The sequence below is a fragment of the Phyllostomus discolor genome, chromosome 3 (genome assembly GCF_004126475.2).
Source record: "Phyllostomus discolor isolate MPI-MPIP mPhyDis1 chromosome 3, mPhyDis1.pri.v3, whole genome shotgun sequence".
In the NCBI taxonomy this organism is placed as follows: Eukaryota; Metazoa; Chordata; class Mammalia; order Chiroptera; family Phyllostomidae; genus Phyllostomus; species Phyllostomus discolor.
In genome coordinates this window covers 27,829,681-27,856,768 of record NC_040905.2, presented here as the reverse complement: position 1 = coordinate 27,856,768, position 27,088 = coordinate 27,829,681, and the positions used below count along the sequence as shown (strand labels likewise).

The 27,088-nt window shown below is 42.6% G+C and overlaps 1 protein-coding gene and 1 long non-coding RNA gene across 3 annotated transcripts; one reads left to right on the top strand and one right to left on the bottom strand.

The window, feature by feature from the left end:
- The first annotated feature begins 1,648 nt into the window (after positions 1 to 1,648).
- LOC118499430 lies at positions 1,649 to 15,275 on the top strand. The gene is made up of 3 exons (XR_004901908.1): positions 1,649 to 1,987; positions 5,784 to 5,791; positions 15,265 to 15,275. It is a non-coding gene; the product is annotated as an uncharacterized LOC118499430 (long non-coding RNA).
- On the bottom strand, positions 6,595 to 26,972 carry ATPSCKMT (ATP synthase c subunit lysine N-methyltransferase). 2 transcript variants are annotated; one of them, XM_028532577.2, is made up of 5 exons: positions 26,920 to 26,962; positions 19,503 to 19,792; positions 17,793 to 17,930; positions 16,537 to 16,587; positions 6,595 to 10,057 (listed from the first exon to the last, which is right to left on the bottom strand). In XM_028532577.2, the coding sequence occupies exons 1-5, from the start codon at positions 26,933 to 26,935 to the stop codon at positions 9,887 to 9,889; spliced, it is 666 nt and encodes a 221-aa protein (XP_028388378.1). In that variant the 5' UTR covers positions 26,936 to 26,962; the 3' UTR covers positions 6,595 to 9,886. The 2 variants fall into 2 exon arrangements, with proteins under 2 accessions (XP_028388378.1, XP_028388396.1); XM_028532595.2 differs by having other exon boundaries at positions 10,032 to 10,057; positions 16,537 to 16,589; positions 17,839 to 17,930; positions 26,920 to 26,972.
- Positions 26,973 to 27,088: the final 116 nt, after the last annotated feature.

Genomic DNA, 27,088 nt, shown 5'->3' with positions numbered 1-27,088 from the left:
AGGAAATGTTTCCCACCAGGGATGGGGTGGGAGACGGTTGGCGATTATTTAAAGTCAAGATCCTAAAGGTTCTATTCAGCGCTGTTTGTGTATGTTACTTGCTATCTACCCAATGTGTCCCTTTTTCAGACAGTATAAAAAGCAGAAGAGAGCCTGACCAGTGTGGCTCAGTTGGTTGGGCATCATCCAAGCACAAGGTTGCCAATTTGGTTCCTGGTCAGGGCATATTCCTGGGTTGCAGGTTCAGTCCCCGAACATTCGAGAGGCAACTGATCAATCAATGTTTCTCTCTTGCATCAATGTTTCTCTCCTTCTCTTTCTCCCTCCCTTCCCCTCTCCCTAAAAATTAAAAAAAAAATACATATATAAATATATATTACATACAAGTATATTATATATTTAATATGTCTACACACTTTGTTATGATGTAATATATTTATATATTTATAAATTCTATATTTATATATAACATGCTATAAAAATTAAGTATATTATATGTAATATATATAACACGTGTGTGTGTGTGGCAAAAGAGAAAGCACTGTGGCTTTTAACTTGCTGTCAAAATTCAGTATTGGTCATAACCAGTCCTAAAAGTTAGTGGCAAACTCTCAGAGAAGGTCAGAAAAGGACCATGAGGAAGAAGACCAGTGGGCGGGACAGGGATGACTTGTCCTAGACAGGCAGGCAACGAGGAGGGTGGAGGGGGAGGGGGGGCCAGGGAGGAGGCGCTCTCCCAGAGCTGCTCCTCCCACCCCTCCACACCAAGTCCATGCCAAGGCCCACCTGCCACCTCCTGTCTCCGTGTCTTTCTAACTTTGGGTTCTTTAAGCTGCTGACCTAAATCTTACAAATCACGTGCTTCTCTCTTTACATTTATGATAAAGACATACATTGCGGGGAGGACTTGGAGGTAGAAAGAAAAATCAGGAACAATATGTAACCAACACAAGTCGTTGAAATTCAGTTCTCCATCTTCATAAAAGCTCTGCGCACTGGTGTTACTTGCTCTGAAATGCCCCAGATCTCTGATCTTCCAGAGCCTTACTTAGCAGTATCCACGGTCACAGCAGCTCAGCATACCTCAATCCCACATCATCACCGAGTAGTTCTCCTGCATGTTCTCTAAAAAGTGGCATCTCATATGTGAATTGAAGCTAAACTTCTATCTGTATATCTGACCTGTAAAATACTGACTTTTCCTTGAACAGTCATATATATAGTAAAAAGTGCAAGAAATATTCTCAAATGTATAATGAAAGGTATCTTCCTCTCACCTCACACCCCAATCCTCACCCTCCCCCCTTACAGGCAAAAGCTGTTACCAGTTTCTCATATGTTCGCAGGTTATTTCTGGCAGGATATGCTCACATGCGCCTTGCACAGTCCTGGGCTTGCGGCAGGGTGGAAGGCCTGTGTTCATCTGCATTCTGTCGATCCCCCAAACCAGACTTCCCACGCTATTTTATTTTATTATTATCCCCTCGGGCAGTCTGCAGCACCACAGAGCTGCCTGTCTGCATTGTCCAAGTAATCTCTGGGTACCAATGACTGTTCCTACTAATGCTGTGGTTTCAAGGCTGCACCCTTTCTGAGTGGCCTCTTATTAACCCTCCTTTTCCCATTAAGCCAGTTATGTTTAATGTGCATGGTTGCAGAATGTGTTGTTACAGGAGAGGAGCATCTACCTGGCAATCACACATGCATTGGCACAAGTCACTCTGCAGTTTTTTTCACAGCTGTTCCACACAGATCCACCAAAATGTGCTTAATTCATCTCAGCTGAGGCTGAGTCCAGTTCTTACGTACTAAGTAGTCCTCCCACAGTTTGTATGTTGAAGAACCAACCCCCAGTACCTCAGACCGTAACTTTATATAGAGACAAGGCCTTTAAAAAGGTGATTAAGGTTAAACGAGGTCATATAAGTGGATCCTAATCCAATAGGACTGGTATCCTTATAAAAGATTAGGACACCCATACACACATGTAAGGAAGGAGGGACAAGGCAGCCATCTCCAAGCCCAGGAGCTTCCAGACTATGAGCCATAAATTTCTGTTGTTTAAGCCGTAGAATCTGCAGTATTTTTTCTATGGTAAACTGAGCAAACTAATACAGATGTGTACTCTCACAAACTGCTTATTTTCAGCATAGATGTTATATTTCCACTAACCTACCCTTAGGTGGCTAGACCTAAAAGGCAGGTGGTAATTCAGGTCTGCTCATTAGAAGATACTATCTATCTATTTACTTCTGAGTGGGTCGAACAAAATTCTGCATAATCTGCTGCTTCCCCCTTCTTTCAGGCTGATGAGTCTAAGTCAAGGACCACCCTGTGCCTATGAAGAAAGTTACTCTGATTCAGAGGCATGGGACCCAAGCTTCAGGTTATTCAGATGCTGCTGATGTCTACTCTAACTGAACAGATGGGATCGATTCCAGAGCAGAAGAGCTCTCCCCACAAATATCATATCTCCAACACAGAGCTAATATAAGCATTAAAAACAATGTACGTGAAAGACCTTCAACATGATAGACAGTCAATACACGAGGGCTAGCCTCATTATTGTAGTTTCTGGGCTATGAATATCCATTTGTAACTAACACTTCCAGATCAAGAGAAACTATGGTAACCACAACTTGCCTTTCTGAAGAGCCAGGGAGAAACAAGCAATCTTACATTTCTCCATTACAAACCCATCTCCTTCAGTCTCATGACAATTCAAATTCATATTCAAGTGTTTCTTAACAAAATGCAAATGACCTTGAAAATGGCAAAAACATAATGTAACACTTAAATCAATGGTGAGTGGACATGTGGGGAAAAGGCCAGGTGATCAAATGATCAAGGGGAAAGGGGAAGCGCCTGGGACAGGTAGGGGGGGAGCGGGGGGGGGGGGGGGGGGGGGGGTGTTAAAAAGAGAAGATCGCCAAAACCTTAGAAAGTTCACCTGCCTTACAACTTTGCCAACTGCCGGCTATGCAGTACCGGCACTCAGCCTAATGCCCTACGACAGAGTTCCTTCTTTAGCTGCCAGGTTCCCCAGGAATAACACTGAAAAGCTATCTTCACAGCAAACCCTGCAAGACCTTCCCACTCGAATGTACCCGCCAAGTGTGGGATACACGCACTCTTGCAAAGTTTTAAGTTATTCTGACATTAGAATTCATTCTTACAAAAAATAACTTCACAGCCCAATTTTTCGTCCTACAATACTGCAGAGAAGAAAACTAACTTGATTGCTCCCTCCCATCCTTGAATTAAACCTAACGACCGAGATATTATTTTATCAATCCTTCTTGGACACTGTTCACATCATAATATTAAATTAGAAAAAATAAGACATCAAATTTCCCTCACCTATAAAAGTTACGTGATTTTGCTCATGTTCAGTTCGCATCAGTCCATTAAGTCACAAGTGTGCCCATTCCCACATAATTGTGTCATTACGGGAACACTTTACTCTAAAGGAAGAAGGTGTGCTGCCTAAGAGAATCTCGGATGCCTGAAGTTTTCTATCTGAGCACGGAAACTTTGTTGTTTAGATGGAGATTTCCCTACATTTATACAAATATCCATTTTTCCATTTAACTATACGGCCCACACTATCTTTGGGAATAAGTTCCTTGTGTTTAATATCTGCTATGACAATACTGTTTTCATTCATCGTAGAAGAACCTATTTCCTAAATGGAGTTCTTCAAGGAACACGGCACACAACCGAACACAATGGGGAGGGAGGCAGGCAGAGACGTTCTAGGGAGAGTGACAGCTCTGCCCCTGCTGCCCTGGCCCTTCGGCCATGCTGACAATGGGTGGGGATGGCCCCGTGGCAGGGCCGTATCCTTCTGTCTGGACTGAACCCTTGACCCAGAGAGAAACCTGTTATTCTCTTGTCTCTCACAGCTGTCCAAGTGCCTCTGATCTCAGCTTCCTGACCTTAACTTCCACGTAGATGTCCCCAATTTTTCTGTTTCCCAGTTTAAATTCTCAACATGAACTCTTCATCTCATCTCCATGGCCTGCCTTTGGCTCAAGTGCCCAACCCTGGTCTCGTCGATGGAAGAGGGGCCAGGGAGCTCTGGATCCTCATAAAGCTGCTCCCTTGACAAAGTTATGGGTGGGACACTGTCACTTAGAAGGGGATGAGGCACTACTAGGGACAGGTTTCTCCCAGGGCTTCAAGAACTGTCCCTGGTTCTAATCAACCCTGGGGGACACATCTCTTCTCTCTGGCAAAGCCCTCTGGGGCTTTATAGATGCCAGCTTCCTTCTCTGATCATTCAGCCTTCTTTGCTGGAGTTAACACACAGCTTGTCTTCATTCAGCAGCTTCCCCAATATTCTGACTACAGGCATGTCTCAGAAACGTGGGATCAGTTCCAGACCACCACGATAAACTGTGTGTCACAATAAAATGAGTCATAAGCTTCTTGCTGGTGAAGGGTGTTGCCTTCAAATTGTAAAAACACATCTGTGAAGCATAATAAATTGAAGTGCAATTAAACAAGGTATCTATGCCTGTACTTTGTTTTGCAATATCAGAGTCAAAAGTGGCCACAGCCTCCTCATGCTCAGGGGATGCTAAGTTCTGTGGGAGTTTAACACTTTACTGCTCAAGACCACTTTGACAGCTTACAAACCCACAGAGGTCGCCTAAAAGGATGCAGGCAGGCAGCCCTGCGAAGGTTGGAAAGCTCACTGTCATTTCAGGTCATTTTAGGACTCCACACCTGCCTGCAGATGGATCCCTTCTACAACATCCCCACCAAGTGGCTGCCCAGCCTCTGCTCCAGTAACTCGAGTGATGAGGAGCTCACCCTGTCCGAAGGCAATGCATTCTAACTTTAAATGTCAAATTAAGACTGCATTTCAGACTGAACTTTAATTTCATGTCCCTTTAGGACTCACCCAATGACCGAGTTCACAGCCAGAGCTGGTCAGAGCACATATAATTACAAGGAAATGAGTGTAGGAAGGGCCTGTGCTCCTGTGTTGATGTGACTGAGTAAAGTGACACCTCTCCTTGGTTAAAAAATAGTAATAAAGACAGTGCCTCCTCCCTGAGGATGGGAACAGGGGCACACAGTCAAGTTCCTTTCTTCTGCTGCTTGGCAACCCTTCAACTATTGGAAAACATCTGTCCTGACTTCTTCAAACATTCTCTCCTCCAGGCAAACACACACAACCTCTTTAACTGTTGCCTCTTCGGGTATGTTTTCAAGACCTTTTACCACCTAGAATTCATTTCAGTTTTTCATTGTGACTTTGTCTGCCCCTTTATTTCGTTTTTTATATCATCCACATTAGTTTAGGGACAGACCATGCCAGAAGCATCTCCTTATGAGCCAGGAAGGGGTGGACCAAAGGAGATCCCTCCCAGAAAGGCCTTCCCTGTGAGTGTGGCACCAACTGCACCCCGACTCAGCCAACCAGCTGGGGGGCATCACATCAGGGGGACGGTGCCCGCCCTGCCCAGCCATGAATCCTCATGAAGCTTGGCTCCCCTCCCACTGCCTTTCCTCTTGCCAGCTAAGGAAGTGCTGGCTGGGTCCCGCACAAGTCTGGGTAGTGCTGGCGGTGGCTCTTGTAGGTTTCCAGCTTGTCCCGGTCAGCTCAACCGCTATAGCAGAACACCAGACCAGGACTCGTAAACAACAAGCATTTATTTCTCACAGTAGAGGGCTGAGAAGTCCAAGATCGAGGCACTGGCAGATTCAGTGTCTGGTGAGAACCTGCTTCCTGGTTCATACATGGCCGGCTTCTCCCTGTGTCCTCCCTAAAGTGGAAAGGGTGAGGGAGATCCCTGGAATCTCTTTATAAGGGCACTAATCCCACGGATAAGGGGTCTCCCCTCATGACCTCATCACCCAAAGGCCCCCACCTCCTAATACCATCACACTGGGGGTTAAGCAATGCACGGACTTCTCAGGACACAAACACGCAGTCCACAGCACAGCTTCCCTACTTGGCAACCCGACCTGCCAAGGACAGTCTGAAGGTAACTTCTTTCCTGCCTTTTCCCAATTCCTTATGGATCCTGAGAACCCCTCTCCCCCTATAAACTCCCTGGGTGCAGGAAACCAGCTGCAGCTCTGCTGTTCCTCACCCCTGCCCACACCTTCAAGAAGAGGACATCTGCTGGGATGACTCACGTCAGCTCTGAAGAAGGCCCAGTCCAAGCTCACAGCCCCCCTGACTTGGTACAGTTTCCCAGACGGCACTCTGGAAGCTCCTCTGGGAGTAGGTCTCCCCACCCCAGAGCTCTCCAGCCCTCTCGCACACTTCAGATGCCCCTTCTGACCTGGCCAACAAGTGCCGTCTCCTCTGGAGCAGGCAGGGAAGGTGGGCTCACAAGTGCCTGCCTCACACACTGCTGGGCTCCCCTCGCCCCAGGTCAGCCTTACACCCTCCTATCCCTATGAAGTTACTGCTGCATGGGGCAAATAACACAACACCAAGGCAAAGTAGCTTAAAAACAACACATATTTATTACTTCACTTAACAAGATGCCTTCAAGTCAGAGGTTCCAGGTCAGTTCAGCAACTCAGTAGCATCATCAAAACCAGAGCCTTTCCTTCTTTCTGCTCCATCAGTCTTGGCACCTTGGCTTTCATCTTTACTTTCCTCCAGTGGTTGCAAGTAGCTGCTAAAACCTCAGGTGTTACTATCCTATGCAGGTGTTACTATCCCATGCAGAGGGATGCTCACTCCTCAAGCATCTCCTATCAGCAACAAAACTGTTGCCAAAGCTCCCAGCAGAAGTCCCTCAAACCTCACTGGCAGGAACTGGATCACATGCCCACCACCCACTGTGATGCCCAAGGGATGGGACCAAACAACGGCAGGGCCCATCATCCCTGAAGACATCAGTGCCTCACACCTGTAAAACTGCGGATTCTGTTACTAAGGAAGAGGAGCAATGAGTGTTGGGTAGGAGGAGCAGTGTCTGCACACCTCTGGCTGGCCCACTGGCATCCCCTGCTCCAGAACAGGTAGCCTGGGTCAGAGGTCATGTCTTAATGAAGAGCTGGGCACACTGTGGCCCCAACAGGCAAAAGACACACCACAGAACTAAGTTACATGCTTGTTTGTTGGTTGAGACTTAAGTAGACTCCTGTAGTATACACCGCAATGACTTGGAAGTCTCTCCTGGAATGCACTAAGCCAGGCCCACGCTAGGAAATTCAGGTTATAAGCCTGGAAGACTCCTGGACTTGAGAACATTTACTCCTTTACAGCAGGTCTTTCACACACTTGGCTCTCAGGGACAGTACTTTGGCAGAGGGGTAGTACCAGGATGTGTAGTTTAAATGTCAAGAATCCTGCATTTTTTCTACTGTCTTTGGTTGTAACTTGTCGTGGTGTACGCCAGAAACCCAGCAATGGTACACACAGTGTGTGCAGAAGAGAGTCTCATTTCTTAAACCTTTTCAACTTGGTTTCACACGCACATTTGGAGCTAAGCATTGCAAGAAACCTGAGTGCCAGACTGACTGAGGGGCTCATGAGGCCCACCTGGCAAACCTAGGTTGCAATCCTGGGGCCATGCTTTTGGGGAACATATTCAGGTGGGAATAAGCTCAAATCATTGACCTGAGTGCCAAGGGACCCTGCAGGTCTCTGTTCACAATGGCTTCTGTGAGGCTGCATCACCCCTAAGCTGTATTGCTATTTTTGTTCATTTTAACTTTAAATTTTACTTATCTCAGACTTCAATCTGCACATTTTTAACCCTATTTTTGACATCAAACATAGTAGCTGTCATTCCCTACCTTGTGTCATGTGCAAATTTATGCAATGTCTTTAACCTAGTAACTGATCAAAAAGCAGCCAACCAGGGAAGCCTCAATAACCTCCACTGGAAAAGCCTTATTGAACAGTTCTTACTTAAAGGCACAATTTTAAGACGCAAGTAAAGATCTCGCAGATTCTGTGAATCACAATACTTCTATGAAATGGTCTGTTTTACTCTGAGGTTGCAAGATCAAGCATCATCTAATTCTCGGGAAGCTAAAGGAGAAACTCCACAAGTGGCAACTATCCGTGACTCTGCATATAACCTGATGCCTCTACAAAGTGACCAGGAATACAACTGCCTCTGTCCACCAACCACACTGTCCTGGCAATGAGCTACAATGGGTCCCTCTCCAAGCGGGCCCAGCCAAGTTACAGGGCCGACCACAGCAGAGGTGACAGGAGGGGCAGACACGAAAGTTGCATGCCACGGCAGAGAATCTGTTCTTCATCAGGAAATCAGGGCCAAGTGGGAAGGGAAAAGGTGGTGGCAGCCAAAACCCTAACAAATGTCCACAACATCCCATCCCCTCACCCATACCACACACAGCTGCTCTCTGTACTATCACACTGTTTCTTCCTTCCCAGAACTTCACACACAGTAACATTCGCTCACCTTCTGTCTCCCTACTTCCAGAACATAAATTCTTTACGATTAGGGGCCTTGCCTGTCCACTCACCACTGAATCGGAAAAGCTCTTTACACAGCAGACACTCAGTATTTGCTGAATGAATTAATGAGTTCCCAGTTGCTTCTCATTTAAATAAAAATTATCAAATTGATCACATTTTTATCAGTTTAGTAAAAGACACAAATCACCTCATTTTATCAGATGTCTAAGATAGTTTGGTATTTAGGTTACAAGGGGTATGGCTGGGAGTTCAATTCTTTTCTGTGATAAGCAGGGATTAGTCGAGCCACCACTCAATATTAATTTTTCAGATATATGAAGCCTGCATACTCAAATTCAAAGATTTTCCTTAACTTGTCTTTATCTAAATCAGTCATCTCTCCTCATAAATGAGAAATATTCAATAAATGGCTGCCTTCATAAAATAAAGAAGTGACTAGGAGAAATAATCTACCACTTCTGTGAATAAGCTTTTCATTAGCATCTAAAGTAATAATAAATACTATTTACAGACCAAAGACTACACGCCATGAGCTTTACAAATCGGTCTCCCTGTTGGGCACATCATGCGAATGACAAGCACACTCTGGAAACCAAGGCTCCGCGAGGGCCCGAGGCCTCCTGCTGTGGACCAGCAGGGATCCGAACCCAGGTGCAGCTTACTCCAAAGCTCACAACCATTTCTATTACTATTAAATCATTGCCAGTCACTCCACCGCATCGTTTATCTTCTCTGAACACCCTATTTCATCAAACCTGAGGTTCTAGCAATGGTAATTGATTATGCACAACACTGCCCAATACAGCTATAAAACATCATCATTTGGAAGGTGCCTCACAATTTCAAAAATGTTAAAATATGTATACCTACATACACACATACACATCTTAGATTCAATAAAATATGGTAATCTAGCCTAGGAACAAGTTATTCCTAATAAATGTTCTAAAATATAAATGCCTCTCTAAATCCCTTAGAAAATTAATGTTGCCATGAACATATAGAGAAGAGATAAATCTTGAGTATAAATAAAGTTATAGGAAACAGCAAACATTTATTAATACGCATCTTTTTAAAATTGTTCCTTCTCATCTGTGGCATTAAATCATATTCTTCAAAATGCGAAGAGCTGTCAACCTCTTTCCTACCCACCAACATCCATCACTTATTCATATTTTCATATACCCAAGGTCATAAAAAGCTATAAGCACCTTTTTTAGAATATACCATGAAAGAGGACTTTAAATCTACCCAGTGTTCCTCACTTGTTCCCTCCAACGATTAAGGAAAGTAACAGTAATTTCTCACGCCATGCCAAACAAATGTATACTCTTCACTAAACACACAGCTGTTACATCTCCGCAAAATGTCTCTGTAAAATGAAAGACCACCAACACTGCAGAAAAAGACTCTCAACAAGTTTTATATTCGAATGAGCAACTGAAAGTGCATCGACCTTCACGGCCTCTTTCCACTCCCTCTAAAAGTGCTCATGTCATACACCCACACAGTGTCTATCCCCTCTCCAGCGACCTGGTCTGGGGTCCAGTGAGGGAAAGGAAACCGGCAAGCGATGACTCGAGCATCATCCTGAAGCTCCAGCTCAAGTTTCTTCTCCAACTGCGGCATCTGTGGAGAACGACAGTCACTATTATAAGCAGTGAGTCACGGGAAACGATTCCTAAATATCCTTCTGTATTTGACGCCCTAAAAATACCCATGTAAACCTTGCTAATTGTAAAAAAGGTCACTTCAGGGCAGATACATTATCAAATGATCCATCAAAACACAGAGTCACACTGACAACAGTTAAGAACTTCTTACAGTATCAACTATGAAATACGCCATTTTTATCACAGATTTCTGGTTTTCTAACTAAAATCATGATGTCGCAACAATTAAAATGAGAGGCAGGTTTCAATTACTTACCTACTTAAACATTTCACTCTATTCTGTCTCAACTATTTAACATATTTTTCCACATTTTAACATCTCTGAAATCTTACTATTGACATTGTCTTAGAATTATAATTGGCAATATTTTTTTCTTCAATAGCAAAAGTGCACCTTAAAATTAATAACACCTAGGTTCAATAAAATATAAAATAATGACTTAAAATTATACATGTTCAACCAACTTGAAATGTAAATACTTCATACTTTTAAAAAATATTTATCAACAATACACTAATAATTGATTCCTTGATAGTCAACATATAAACAGTAAAATCCTCTTATTACTTTTGTATCATCTTACTACCTACCTGCCTGTGGAGAAAGTATTTTATTGTTTGCTGAAAGTGCTGACATTGTAATTATATCAGCAAATTAATAATCACTGAAAATTTATCTTTAGGTCCTAAAACTATATTATCATCTTCACCTCCAAGAATATTTTTTCCATTCTCTCCTTTTAATTTATTTTGAAACAATTGCAAACTTACAGAAAAGTCTGTCATGTTTGCTTCATCCAATTTGCCCTCTTCTCCTCTCTATGAACATGTTTTCTAATTGAAGAATGGGCTGCACACAACATGCTCCTTTATTCCTTCACACGCCGGTGTTTTCTAGGAAAATATTCTCTAAGAAACAGCCCCAGTGCAGTTATTGCATTCAGCAGATTTAGCACTATACTCCAATAAAATCATCCAACAGTAACATTACAATGTTGTCGAGTGTCTCAACACTGAACGTCTTTTACAGGGCTTTCCCCCAGTCTGGGACTCCATATGGCATTGAGCTGTAATGTTTCCTCTTTCAATCGAGAGCAGTTCCTCCACCTCTCTTTGCCTCTCACGACAGTAACATCCTTTAGAATATGAGCCAGTTACTTTTCCAAACGGCCCTCACTGGGGTCCCTCTGTCCCTCTGGTGTTTGCTCATGATGACTCGGCGGGTGAGTCTTTGACAAAGACCCATTAGTGGGACTGTGAACATCTCAGGGCCCCCCAGTCAGACGCCCAGGGGGTCCTCCTGCTTTGAGGGTGATGGCCACCACTCAGTTAAGGTGGTGTCTCGTGTTTCCACAGTGTGATCACTATTTTTCCTTTATAATGAATAATTTTGGGGGACATACCTTGAGAGAGAGGACGTGCATACCCAGCTATTCACCAAGCTGTCCCCCCACTAGCTGTGGCCCTCACTGATGATTCTGGCCTGAGTCCATTTTTGCTGTAATGGTTGCAAAGTGTGGATCTGCTCACCCCATCATCGCTTCTACATGAAATTCTTTCTACTGCAGGAAACAGCTTTCCCTTCTCTCTATCTACCTAGCTAGCTATCGCTGTAGGATGAACTACTAGATTACTTCACTCAGTGAGTGATTGTCCACTACTGTTCCATTTATTCTAGTACTCAAACTGCCCCAGTCTGGCCCCTGGGAGCTCTTCAAGCAGGCTTCTCTTTCCTTTGGGCCTGCTCCTATAAATATTTTGGGCACCCCCTTATATTCAGGCTCAACAAAAGGTTGCAGGCTTTTGAATCTTTCCTTCCCCAGCATGGGATCAGCCATTTCTCACACATTCCCGGCTCCTCTGGGTAGGAAATGGTATTTAGAAACCAAGATCCGAGCAAAAACTACTCCCCTTACAAGCACTAAAGTAAATCAAGACAAACAAATCAACAGTACTTCTATGAAGATTTTATATCTTTAAAACTAGCTCGGAAAAACTTCTCTACAATCACCGATGGCTAAAGTGAGCCAGAAATCTGATTCTTCATTAGCATCAATACCAAGATAACAAAGAATAAATTCCATTAAGGATGGAATATTTCTATTCTTTTAACAGGCAGATAAAGATGACTAAGAAAGAAAAGTTTATTCCTTGAGGGAAAAATTAAATAAGCAAGGAATGAGACAATATGTGTTTTTCCAAAATATCAGGGGTTTCTTATGGTAATTTTACTCATAAAAAGGATAATTGTAAATGTATTCATATTACCATTATTCTTTTCTCTTTTACAGTCTCTTTTATTTCCAAATGACTGTCATATGCTAAGTCAAGATAAACCTAAAAGTGAAAGGAGCTATTTCAATCATAAGAAATTAACTGACTAAACTGCACATAAATATGCAACAAATTTGGGTCTTGATATCATACACAAAGAGAAGCAGTGATATGTCACGTACGTCTAATGGAATTCAAACTCACTCATACAATCACAGGTCTCAAACTAACATGAACGCAACATATTCTAATTACCTCTTCAAAACCGTAAAGCTAAGCTGAAACCAGCTCAAAGGCATATACGATAAATTAGACATGGCCATGCGCAGCTTTGAGCCCCTTCATCATGCCCTCCTCCCTGAGGTAGTGGCTTAACTTCGCTTCTCCATAATGCCCCCACACCCAAAACCCCAGCCCCACTTTCACCTTCCCCAACTACCCCTCTCCAGCCCTTTGCTGAGTGCCCCTCATCTGTCAGAGGTCAGAGGTCGGGGCTCAGGCCTTAGGTGGCTCTGCTCCCTCACTGAGTGATGTCAGCCAACCCCCTGCTTCAACGTCCTCTGGGCCCTGATACCTAAAAACCTGATCTGCAGCCCTCTCCCCTGAGCCTCAGACCCCTCCATCCACCACTACCAACTGGACATTCCCCACACACATCCCGAACAGCACCAGCCACTGGGAACTCCAGATCTTCTCCCAAGCCGCTCCACCTGCACCTTTCCCAGCTCGTTAACAACTCCAAACCTCCAGCAGCTCAGGACAAAAGCCTGGGAGTCGCCCTTGACTCCTCTTTCTCTGACCCCAGGACAACCAGTGATCCTTTTCAGCCCCAGTCCCTTCCTCCACTCCTCTGCTCAAACCCCCCATCGCTCCCACCTTACAAGGGTCCAGGGTCCTTCACACCCCAGCCCTATTTGCTCTCTGACCTCACCTCTCCCAGGCTCCTCTCACTTGCCCTGCCCCTGCCACCCCATCTCCCTATGGTTCCTGGAACCCAGCAGGCACGCACACCCCAGTGCCTTCAAAGTGACTATTCTTCTGTATGGACTGCTCTTCACCTCTTCTGGACACAGACACACAGCTCCCTCCCTCACCTCCACAAGTCCCTTTTTCAGGGACACTGTCTCTGCCCCATCCCTCTCTTGCTTTAGTTTGCCCCAGAGCACTTATCCCATTCTTTTGCTTCACATATTGTACATAGGCATCTCACTTCACATCTCCCCACTATATGCTTATAAGCACCAGGGACAGAGAGGTTTTTCTCTTTTATTCACTAAAGTATTCCAAGTGGGCCCCGAATGAATACTGGTCAAACAAATAATGAAGGATATATAATTCAATCATGAATCATTTTTCTTTATCAGAACATGCTGATAATATTTTCATTCATCATTTCAAAACAGGATTCACAACTAAAATTAAATGAGTCATTCTTAAAAGTTACGAAATTTAATACCCCACTGGGAAAAGTATACTTAATGGGTATGTATGTTTATACCATATTTATTCATTTGTTTAGCAAACACGCCCTGAGTGATTACTCTCTGCTGGGGCTGCCGTGCTGGAGGTCTGGCCACCAAGAAGACAGGCCGACCTTCACGCTCAGGCTTGCAGTGCAGGGCCATAGCAACGCTGCCAAAGCCACCACACAAGGAAACGTGCAATGACTCCTGTGAGGACACGGGAGCAGGCACTGTGTGAGTGGAAAACAAGGGGTGCTGGAGCTCGTCCCACTGGGGGAGGAGGGGCTGTTCTCAGAGGAAAAGACACTGGACCATGAGTGGCCAACAGGTGTTCACTAACTAGGCCCAGAGCTGGGGACTGAAGTCAGAGGAAGGACACAGCCCCACACACAGTGGCATCCAGGGATCGAGAGAAAAACAGGGCTGCTGGACAGGCAGCTGAGAGAAGCAGGGGCCACTCCACGCCAGGCTTCAGGGCCATGCCGAGGGTTCAGGCCTTATCCTCACTGCTTTGAAGTAGCAAGAAGCCATAGAAGGGTTTTAAACAAGGATACAAACGATCTGTTCCACATTTTCAAAAGATGCTCTCCGTGGATAAGCTAGTCTTAAATGTGGGTATTTACAATCCTACTACAGGATTTACCAGGTCCAATGGGATTCCTCATTCCTATATGTTAAAGACACACCAGGGTTGAAATGTTAGACCGCCTCTCATTTTGAGCTATGACCGCAAAGAGCTGTTAGGAATAATCTGCCTGCTATCAGAAGCAGGGTGAGGATTTATAACACCAGTGTTTCTACCTCTGAAGTTCCCTAAAGGTCCTCCTGGCTCTCCGTGACCTACGGGTGCCTCAGCTGCCCAGGAAACATTTCATGCCACACTGGCTCTGCTGAACCACCTAGGCATGCCCAGAATACTGACACATGCTCAGGGAAGCAAAATGCATTTTAATGGCAGAGTGAATGATGGGGCCCAGACCGATAAAAGGACTTTTCAGGGCTCACACAACTTACCCCTCTGATGGTAGACCTGGCCCCTGGCTCTCTAGACAGCTCTCTCCCTCCCACTCACATCCTCCATGCAGGCAAAGCTTGATGAAGGCAGAATAACTTCATATGTGGGCCCTCCACACATGAAATTGGGCCTCCTGACCCAACAGAAGCCACCTGGGCCCCCATACCTGTGATCGATCCACCTACGTGGAAAACTGCAAGGTAGCCGAATCCCTGCCATCCCAAGGAATGTGGGTGCTTCCTGCATGTTAGCTGCTCCCTTTTCTTGGCAACAATAAAATACTGTAAGTTCTTTATTTAAGAAGGTTTCTAGGTACAGAAGAATGGACAATAACTGCAAAAGCATTCATCAAAATAATAGGACTCTCTCCCCTGAGTGAACAGCTACAAAAACTGAGTATACTTCCTTCAGCCATGAAAAGAGAAGCACTGGAGTTGGAGGCACAGGTTAGGGGGTGACAGTGACTACCAAAGGCCACTGCTGCCCCCCACTGGGACACAGCTGCTGTGGCTTCATAAGCCCACATCTCAGGCCATCATTTAACCTCTCAACATTGCATGGAAGTCCCAATAAAAATCAAGGTCCTATTTTTAGAAAGCATGGATTTCAAATTAATTATTTTCCCCCAGTGCTCGTTATTGCGAACGAGTGCCCAAACATCATAACTAGTAAATAACCATCAAATTCCATAGTAGTTCTATGATCCTGAATAGTTTTGTTTGTAATGGCCAACAATCATGCCCTTCTACCTCTTTTCATTTCTATAACAAAAATGTAGATGCCCAGGGTTCATCTTAATTTTAGGCTTAGTGAGAATTACAAACATACAGAATCCTGTCACTTTCAAGAATATGTAACATAGCACTTCTAAATCAACCTCAAAAATATAAAAGAAAATGGCATTACACTGAAGGCTATAGTGATGAGAATAAACTTCTCAAGCATTAAAACTTCTTGAACAAAAATTATGAATAAGAAAACAAAACAACAACAAAGTAAATTTCCTTTTTTTAAACTGAAAACCGTATCAGTTTTATAGTGGCATTTCAACAAACATCCAATTTCACCAAGATTATTATGGCTACAATTACCGACTTTGAAAAGTGAAATGGGATTTCTTTCCATGGTCTGTAAACCAACAATTACAACAAAAGCATCCCATCTTGGTTGTCTTCCTAAAGGCTAAACTTAGGACCATTTTTCAGCACAATGCTGCAGCATTTTCACTTTTGAAAGTACATAATCAAAGTTCAGTATACATCAGTCATCTGAGGTCTGAAACTAGTCAGTGCTCATCCGCCCTGAAAATTATCTTACTGCAAAATCAGAGGAATGACCAATTCAAAGGGAACATCCCATTACCTTTCCCGAGTGATTTCGCCTGGACGGAAGTGAGCAACCATGAAAATCTCCAACTACTTCCGACACTGGGAGCTCACAAAGTCTCCAGAGTTTTTAGTGCTTACATAACTGAGATTTTTATCTGCAGCAACAGTTGAAAAATAAGACTGAATCATTTATGATTAACCTTGTAAGACCCTGAAGTATTCTGTTTAACCAACACACCAAAATCCAGTGCCCCCTCCGGATATCTGGGAGGCCCTCGTTTTGCACAAGAGTTGGAGCTGGAAGGGCCTGCAGAACCTAAAACCAAACAGACGGGGCACAAGTATGCATACTCACCATCTGAGGCACCCCGAAAATAACAACGTTTGAGTACTGTGAAAAAGTAACCTAAAGAGAAAGAAATCATTCACAGGTTAATTTTTAAAAACTGAATATCCAGCTTAGCTTTTATTTCAAAATGAGTAGCAATTTTACATTTCACCAAATAGTAGCTTTTCACAAAGAGTAGCCTCCTTTTATATTTCATAAGGAAAAAAGTACATGCTCACTTTCATTCACATTAGTTCAATCCATCAGTTTCCAAATGCTCCCCCATAAGTCATCTCATCCACCTTCACAGTGACTCCACGCCGGGCCTGCCCCAGGGATCATCTGTCAGGCCGCCAGTGTCTCAACCAATGACCAGCTGGTGGCCAAGACAGTTGGCCCTGGGCCACCTGTACCCCTGGTCCACACTTTCCTACTCAATACCAAATAGCTTTGCAAGAACTCAAGGGATCTCAGACTACTGATTTTTTATGTTGAACTATCCTTAAAATTTCCGTCTCTGTCCTCTTCTCTAAGATAGTAAGTTAAAAATGCAATAAAATGGTCTTTAGTTGAAAAACTAGGGGGGAAAGTGCTTTGCCAGTCAAAATTCTTATTGCCCAATAAAAGTCTTCTTTACTCTACAGAGAGATCGCTCATGTATACATGGTATTTAAAAAAACTGCAAGCAAAACGCAAGTGAATTTTTATAAGCTACTGATGACACCATTACAATGGTAAATTCTTATTTAAGGAAAGCTATTTTATGGAGCATTCCTAACGCAAAATTACAAAGCTTTTTTTTAAGAGTACTAATAAACTCGGAAGTGTCCTACACTTTATGAAGACCAGAAGAAACCATAGCAAGCATGGTTGGTAGACTCTTTCTTTTCTTTGCCCCATCTCTGCCTCTCTCTAAATACACACACACACGTGAACACACACACAGAGAAAAGTCTACTGTTTACCAAGAACATTAATACCTATATTACAATTTATAGGATTTCCAAATGAGATCAAAATTTTGAAAGCAATAGAAATAAAAACTTTTTAGTTGGGCAAATTCTTGGGATTCACACGCTCAATCGTGTTGTAAACCTTAAGCTTATACTCTGAAGTAGTCGATATGCAAAGCTCTCCATTGAAAAGGTGTTCACATTTCATTACGCTAAAATACACACTTGTATTTTAATTATTTTTATACATTTTTCAGTTTGCAATCATACTAATGATGAAGTTTAAAGTTTCAGTTGGAGTCTCCTAGGACTGTTCTCTGCCTTACATACCTTCCACAAATCTGAAATATAAAATTTGGCCAAGTGCTGTACCCCTTCTCGCCAAGCACGGTATCTGGAGTACCAAACTAGCCATGGGTTTAGTTCATAACCCACAGCGGTGAATCCTTCCTTTGCAGCTGCTATCACCTGCAGAAAGAGGTCAGTATTTATTCGAGATAAAAAGATAAACATCAACTTACCTGGGAAATGATATTTTTCCTTTTTATGGACTACAATCACAAAACATCCAACCAAAAGGCACCTCCTTTGTTCAAGATAGCATGTAAAGATAGATCTCTAAAATTATGCAGATTTGTGGACAAGATAATGCCAGCCAATTTTAACTCCATTTCCATGTTTTGTCAAAGATTTCACCTCAAGCATCAGAACAAATCATCAGGTTTGCTTTAGACAACTATGTAATTAATTCTGGACTGGCCAACCTCTGGGTCAGTCTGACACAGGTTGCTGAAAACCCACAGTCTCTCTCCATCAGTGATATCACACCAGCAGGCGAAATGAGTGTATTGTGAACTAGTTGGAATATGCAATAAAAATAATCTGTCGATAAAGAACCTGCAATTTATTACATATTTCCTTAGTATTTAAGATTGCTCACTCAAAATGGAAAGCAGGTTAAAGTAAAATGGAACAAATCAGAATAAAGTCAACTGCCAATGCCACCACCTAGGTAAGGTGACAGGGAGAGTGGGCTGGTCTCTCGGCTCATTTGGTCTTGCCACCACTCTCCACGGGAGCATCCCTGAAGGAGCTATCCCACCTATAGTAATTTCCGGAGTAACTACAGTGTCGCCCCTTCAGAAGGAACCATGTGCTGAGGAATCATAAAGACACTATTCAAACATGTAAAGCATTCAAATCTGGATTTTCAAACTTCTTCCTGATTAATATATACATCTTCTGATTTCTTAAAAACAGAGGGCACTTTTTAACCTCTTCCTGATTATTCTTGGGTCACCATGATGAACCTGCAGGGACTATGTGGGCAGGGGCTGCTGAAAGGCATCCCGGTGGCCTGCTGGTCTCCACACGAAAGGTTTCCAGAATACTAGCCTTGACTACTGCCACCCTCACTGTTCAGCTCATTGGATGGAGGCCTAAATCCTTAGGTATCACCTTGTCCAAGAAGGACCACGCTCTGAGACACCCGTTTGCCAGTCACTGACCTTGAGTAAGTAACACAGCTTCCCAGCGGTGGGTTGTGGGGTATAGGTTAAAGTGAGCTCAAGTCACTAAAATCTGACCTTTCAAAAGGTAGGGGTTAATGCTCTTTCCTATTTTACTGTTACCCCATAGGAATTATACATGTGTAAGTATAGCTAAACGTAGAAGCAAACATATATGGTGAAAAATATAAAACAGTGAAACTCCATGATGTAATGTTTCTTCTAGGTATACCACCTCTATTGACCCAAGTTTCTTAACAGGCAATTTCATAATTACCAATTAATTTTTCCTTTTTACCTGGCATACCTACAGGGCAATTTTTCCTTTAAGAAAAAAAAATTAAATCTGAGAAAAATACATTCCAAATTCACACTGTTAGGTGTGATAGTTCAGCCAAACACAAAATGAAATGACTACTTTATATTAAATTGTCAGGTTTAGCAAGTCTTCCCATAAACCTCCTAAGAAACGTGAAAGAAAGACTTTAACAATTCTGGCACTAAACCTTAAAATGGCCTTATCGTAACTCACAATCCGTCCGTCACCACTACCAATGTCCACCAGGGGTCCTCTTCCGCTTCGCAGCATTTTCACAACATTTTCGATCTGCTTTGTAGTTGCAGGTACAAAAGGCAAGCAAATTTTTCGGAGGGCCGGTGTTATGAATGGAGTGGCCACAGCATACACAGCCACCAGGGTCCCACCAACAATCCCAGTAACTAAGAAGCCCCAACTGCTCTTCTTCGAACCGCTGGCTTCAAGACTTGTGGGCAGAACACATCCTGACTGACTCTCTTCTATAAGTGTTTCTGGGGGTGCACCTAGATTGAGAGCAAGCAGAAAATATAAAGGTAGCCCCAAACCCGAAATTTAGGGTAGTATTTTTCTACATTCTTATTAAGACATAAATGCATGTTTTCTAAACAAAGATAATTTAACTGAATACAATTTAAATTACTAGTGTGGGATTCCATAATGAGTTCTAAATTCCATGAACTAAATTAAGGTGTTTTAGAGAAAATTATTTGATACTAAAGGAAGACTAAACTCTTTACTTTCCAACATTTTATTTTTTTGTCTCTAACAGTCAACTTTAGGAAACAATGTATTTGTACCTATTTGGTATTTTATGAATTCAATATCCATTAATACAAATGTTAACCAAGAACTCCTTATTTTTATGGTTCAGAACAAAGCCTCATAAAAAAATAAGCATGAAAGTATCTAATTATTTTCCTGTTTCAAATAGGATGAAAAGATTTCATATCAAAATTGGTCAGGCATCTCTAGTTGCAAACAGACAATTTGAAGTAATAGAAGAGACAAGACTCAGGTTTCACTAAAAATCTTAAAGAACTATGGTAATAATGAGATTTTTAAAGCAGATCTAAAAAGAATAAAAAGTAAAATTATCATTTCAATGCCATCACAAGTAATAAAAAGTAATAAAGCAAGAAAATTCCAACCACTAATTACAGAGAAACAAATGGTATCTTATATATCCTCCCCTTGAGTTTTATCCTTTAAAACACATTCTTAATAAGATCTCAGCTATTTTAGATTGAAAGTGATTGGAAATTAATTTTGAAATTCATTAACGAGGCATACAGCATACAGGTAAGTACAGTGGCCTGCAAGCCTGGGTGTTTAGGACCCCAGGCACATACTTTGCTAATGGTGTGATTTCCCCTCTCTGAACCTCGGTCTCCTCATCTGCAAAGTGGGGATCACAAGGTCATTGTGATCATGAAATGGCTGGGTGCCCGTAAAGCACTCAGAACCGTGTCTGGCCCTTGAACCCCACAGGGAACAAGATCGTCCTGCCCTGAAAAAGTGAGCTGTCTAGCTGAGGAGCCAAGATTAAAAACACAGAAAGACACAGGAAAAGGAGAGAACAAGAGGGAGAACAACAGATTCTTGTCAGTTTCAGTAATTAGCAAAACATTCAAAAGCCCAGTGGATTAGTTTCCTATTGCCACAAATTTAGTGGGTTAAAACAATACACATTTATTATCCCACAGTTCTGACAGGTCAACCACCAGAGGTGGGTTTGCTTCCTTTTTCCTGCTTCTAAAGGCTGCATGATCACATTCCTTGGACAGTGGCCCACAACACTCCAACTTTTGCTATCATCCTAACATTTTCTCTACCCTCCTGCCTCTCTCTCTTTCCCTTATAGAGACCCCAGTAATTACATTAGTCCCACCCTGCTAATGCAGGGTAATCTCCCCATCCCAAATTCCTTAACTTAATCCCATCCGCAAAAACCACTCCTGTATCAAATTCACAGCTCCTGGGAATTAGGACACAGGCCTACTTGGGAGTAGGGATCATTGTTCCACATACCACACCCGATGGGTTGTAATTTGGGGAGGTACAAATTTGAACACAAGACACACCAAAAGCTGGTTCACAGCAGTGAGTCTACGCTGCAGGGCTGGTGACCAACCACCAGTAACTCACTCAATGGAGCTTTGTACTTCTTGATGTCAAAGTTTCCCTAAAGTGAATTTTAAAGCTGGTTCGTAGCAGAAACCAACTCAGAAACAAAAACAACAAAAGTCTACTGCTGGTGCTAGTAATGAAGGTAAAATAAAAGTAAAGTTTAGGAAGATGATGGTGTTTGATAGAAAGCAAGAGTTTTATATACATTTAGTTAGACTTTTCAGCATTGTATGGATGACCTCACATACCACAGTAGTCATGCATTTCATTATTTTTTAGTCAAAGCACATCTATCATGCTTTGTATAAAATTACCCTGTGGGCATCCCAATTGTAGTTAAGGGGATGCAGTTAAGAGGATTCAAGTCACACAGTGCTGGAGTCTCAGAACTTAACTAGTTGTGTGATGATAGGTAAGCTGTCACTAAGGTTGAGTTTCCTCCCCTGTGAGATTTGGAAATAATACTATCTTCACAGGGTTATTGAATCAGTTAAATAACTAATGCATATAAAGCCCTTAGCACAGGCCTGAAAGAGTGATGACAGTTAGCTGCCATTATTATTCCCAATATTATCATGGGGTGGGGGGAAATGAATTTTTAATACTATATTCTATTGATTATGCTATTATAGTTGCCCCATTTTCCCCGCTTTATTCCCCTCTGCCCTGCACAGCCCCTCCCAACCACAACCCCCCCCACACACACACCCGGCCCCGCTTTAGTTCATGTCTATGGGTCATACATATAAGTTCTTTGGCTTCTGCATTTCCTATACTATTCTTAACCTCCCCCTGTCTATTTTCTACCTACCATCTATGCTGCTTATTCTCTGTACCTTTCCCCCCTCTTTCCTCCTCCCATTCCCATGTTGATAAGCCTCCATGTGATCTCCATTTCTGTGCTTCTGTTCCTGTTCTAGTTGTTTGCTTAGTTTCTTTTGGTTTTGCTTTAGGTATGGTTGTTAATAACTGTGAGTTTGTTAATTTACTGTTCATATTTTTTATCTTTTTTTCCTAGATAAATCCCTTTAACATTTCATATAATAAGGGCTTAGTGATGATGAACTCCTTTAACTTGACCTTATCTGAGAAGCACTTTCTCTGCCCTTCCATTCTAAATGAAAGCTTTGCTGGACAGAGTAATCTTGGTTGGAGGTTCTTGCCTTTCATGACTTGGAATACTTCTTTCCAGCCCTTTCTTGCCTGTAAGGTCTCTTTTGAGAAATCAGCTAACAGTCTTATGGGAACTCCTTTGTAGGTTACTATCTCCTTTTCTCTTGCTGCTTCTAGGATTCTCTCCTTATCTTTAATCTTGGCTAATGTAATTATGATGTGCCTTGGTATGTTCCTCCTTGGGTCCAACTTCTTTAGGACTCTCTGAGCTTCCTGGACTTCCTAGAAGTCTATTTCCTTTGCCAGATTGGGAAAGTTCTCCTTCATTATTTGTTCAAATAAGTTTTCAATTTCTTGCTCTTCCTCTTCTCCTCTGGTACCCCTATGATTCGACTGTTAGAGAGTTTAAAGATGTCCTGGAGGTTCCTAAGCCTCTCCTCATTTTTTTGAATTCTTGTCTCTTCATTCTTTTCTGGTTGGATGTTCCTTTCTTCCTTCTGGTCCACACTGTTGATCTGAGTTCCAGTTTCTTTCCCATCACTGTTGGTTCCTTGTGCATTTTCCTTCATTTCTCTTATCATAGCCTTCATTTTTTTCATCTAATTTGTGGCCAAATTCAACCAATTCTGTGAGCATCCTGATTACTAGTGCTTTGAACTGTGCATCCGATAGGTTGGCTATCTCTTTGTTGCCTAGTTGTACTTGTTCTGGAGCTTTGATCTGTTCTTCCACTTGGGCCTTTTTTTTTTTTTGTCTTGGCACACCTGAGCCATGAAAGGTTAAGTGCCTGAGGCAGGTTCTGCTGAAAGGACTGATGCACCTGAACTGACTCAGAACGTGCAGGTAAAAATGGTGGAATAATTCATCCCAGTGTAAAAAGTCTACCTGTATCCACACAACTGCAGTTCCTTAAAAGAAAGTATGTTCTCAGTAGAAGGGATGGATCCCAGCTCTTTTCTTTCCATGTGTGGAATGAATAATTTTTAACAACTTTTTTGAGATGTCACTCATATAAAATTTAATATGAAGGATTTAAAATTTGTTATTATGTTATGTCACAAATTTAGAACATTTTCACTATCTCAAGAAGAAACCCCTTAACCTTTAATGACCACCCCTCTATCCTCCCCCTCACTCCCTAGCCTTAAACAACCACTAATCTACTTTCTCTCTATAGAGTTCCTACTCTGGACTTTCACAGGAGTGATGCCATATAGTATGTGGTCTTTTGTGACTATCCTCTTTCACTCAGCATAATGTTTTTAAGGTTCATCTGTGTTATACCATGTATCCATACTTTATTCCTTTTCATAGCCAAATACTATTCTGTTGTATGGATATACCACATTTTTGTTTACCCATTTGTCCATTAACAGATAGTTTCTCTAGTCAGCATAAGCCAGTAGACAGTTAGATAACCCAAACTCTATTTCACCTGTGTAGACTTGTACCCTTCAATTCAACCAGCAGAAGATATAAAAAAGAGCTCCTGTCTTCAGGGCCTCCCATCTAACCTGTGTGCATGGTAGGGTCCAGTTGAGACATACACAAGACAGGTTGTAAGAAATGCTATGAGGTGTGCAAAATGCTGTGGGAACATAAGGGGAGGTGGAAGAAATACTGATCCCAATGATGCAACCAGGAAGATGTTGACAGACAGAATTTGATCTGTGCATAAGGGTGATGGAAAAAAGGGCATTAGCAAAAGAAGCAAGCCTTGGAACTCAGGCACTGAAGGTGGGGAAACCATTTGCTGAGCAGAGTGGTAGACAGCACAAGAAGGCAAGTGTGAGACAGTGATGCCAGGCTAAGTGTGCATTTTACTCTTGTGCACTGGGATGAAATTTTTTGAGACAAGTCACTACAGCATTTGTGTTTTTAAGAAAGGCAACACCTGCAACAGTGTATCCCTTAATTAAATCACTGAATTTCCTGTCACAAGGTTTTATACCTGCAAGTCTATTAACTTCACAAAAATTTGTATGAGCTCTTTTAAAGTTACTGTATAAACCCAATATATGACTATACCATTACCTCCATTCAATTAAAAAATGTTCAGATTTTTATCAGTAAAAAAACATTCCCTGAAGATTCAAAACTAAAATTGACTGTTTTGACAAATTTCTAATCCTTTTTTAAAAAGATTTTTCTATTATTATTTTTTTTAGAGAGGGGGAGGGAGGGAGAACAAGAAGAGAAATGTGGATATGAGGGAGAAACATCAATAGACTGCTCTTGCAGGCCCCTACCTGGGGACTTGGCCCCTACCTGGGGACCTGGTAATGTGCCATTACCAGGAATAGAAACTGTGACCTCCCAGTTTGCAAGCCAGTGCTCAACCCACTGAGCCACACTAGCCAGGGCAGATTTCTAATCCTTTTAATGGAACAGGTTTACAGTCATAAAGTTGTTTACTATGACATAAGTAAATTACAAAGACTTCTGCCACATGTACTCTTTGGAACATTGAATGATTCCATTAAATGAGAGCTGTGGTGGCCGCTGGCTGTTTTCATTGAGCGTTTGGGAGGGAGTCAGTCCTTGAAAGTAAAGGACTCAAAGGGGTGAACTTCTGTTGTTCCCACACTTGGCCTAGTTACTGACTTCTGTTAATGGTTGAAAATCTCAATTTTCAGGGACAGGTCTGGGTCACCTAAACCTAGAGGCAATGACTGAGATGTACAAAAATGTAGACAGAGTTCTCATCTAAGTTCAAACAAAAATGAAAAAGGCTAGAAAAAAAAAAGAACAAGCCTGTTTGGAATTGTGACCTTCCACACTGTTTTAAAATGGGCTTTACATTTTAATGTCACAGCATTTAAGAGTTATTGTGTACTTGTATTCACATGCCAGTTGAAAAACTACAGCATATATTTATGTCCCTTTAACATATTTTTTAATCCTTTAAGGCTTTCTTGTACTGTTCTATTGTCATTTGTGTGCTTTTGACACACAGCACCTAATGATACTAGAAAAAACCTTTCTTCTCTCATGTTTTGACAGGAAATAAAAATGAACTGTATGGAGAACATCTTTAAACATTTCCTATACTTCACAACAATCTAATGAGCCAAAGAAATTGCAGAATTCACCAGCTGGAATGAGAAAATGCTGAACCAGCCAAGCTGAAGTGAATTGAGACTTGCCTCCAAAATCTAAAATGTCCTTGGACCATCATTCTGTCTTGAAAACTTGAGAATAAGTGAGCTAAGCACTAGGAGAAGTTAAGTGATCACCAATCATCCAGTGACAAAGCCACTTCTTGACTTTCAGGTCAGGGTTAACCATGTTGTAATGCATGCATTCATTTCAACATTTGAGTATATAATAAAGACTAGGAATAAACAGGGGTAAGTCCATGTTCTTTGCCAGGTGGAAGGATGAAAACTCATAACCAATATCCATAAAATACTTGGTCATGATCAGTGCTCTAAAGAAAAAGCAGCCCCGGCTGGTGTAGCTCAGTGGTTGAGTGCCGCCAGCCTGGAAATCTAAAAGCTGCTAGTTCTATTCCCAGTCTAGGGCCCATGCCTGGGTTGCAGGCCAGGTCCCCAGTGGGGGGCGCGCGAGAGGCAATCACACATTGATGCTTTTCTCCTTTTCTCTCCTCTCTAAAAAATTACGTAAATAAAATCTACTTAAAAAGAAAAGAAAAAAGAAAGCAGTGTGAGGGACTTAAGGGACCGGGTACTATTCATTTAGCGTCGCCAGAAAAGAGTTTTCCGAGGCAGGACAACGCAGGGCTTCACAGTGGGATCCTTAGCCCAAGGCTGTGCAATTTTGCCTCTTACTAGCTAGCTGTATAACAGGCAAGTTACTGGACCGTATGCGCAAAATGGGCATTTCTTAACAAACAGCTTGCTAAGAGGTAGACACTGTTCTCCCTGAATGCGTATAGCAGCTACGTAAGATATATCCTACAATATTATTGCTAGCATAGCAGACAAGAAAACTGAGGCACACAGATGAGTAGGCACTAACTCAAAGACATATCTAGTAATATAGCAGAGACGTGATTCCCACCCAGGTAGTGGGACTGCAGTGCCCATATCACGGTAAGATCCTGCCAAGCACTGCGTGACCTATTCGTCCTAGAGTTCAGAACAGGTCCTGGTAGCTACATTACCAGCTCAAGAAAACGCACCCGCAACCCAAGACCCCAGACGGTGCAGCCCCACAAGCCCCGAAAAGAGAAGGGGCGTGGCGGACAAAAGCACCGTGCACCCAACGCCAGACAGAGTTAGTGAAGAACAGCGCCAGGAGCTCCCACTCCCACCCGCACCCCAAAAGGACGGGCTTCATGGAGGAGACTCCGGCCAACGGCGAGCCCCACGGCACGTCTGTACCCAGGACACCATCCAAGGGTCCCGCCTTGCCTAGTCAACCTCACCTCCTCCTCCTTCCATCGCGAGATTTCCGGCACTGAAAAAGAAAAGCCCGGAAATGGATTCTACCATCTTCTTGGAGTAGGGGTATGAAGGAGCTAGAAAAGAATGCTCTAAGTAAATGAGTTGCTTGCTGGGATTCAGTATCCAAATACTTACAATTGTAGAACTTCA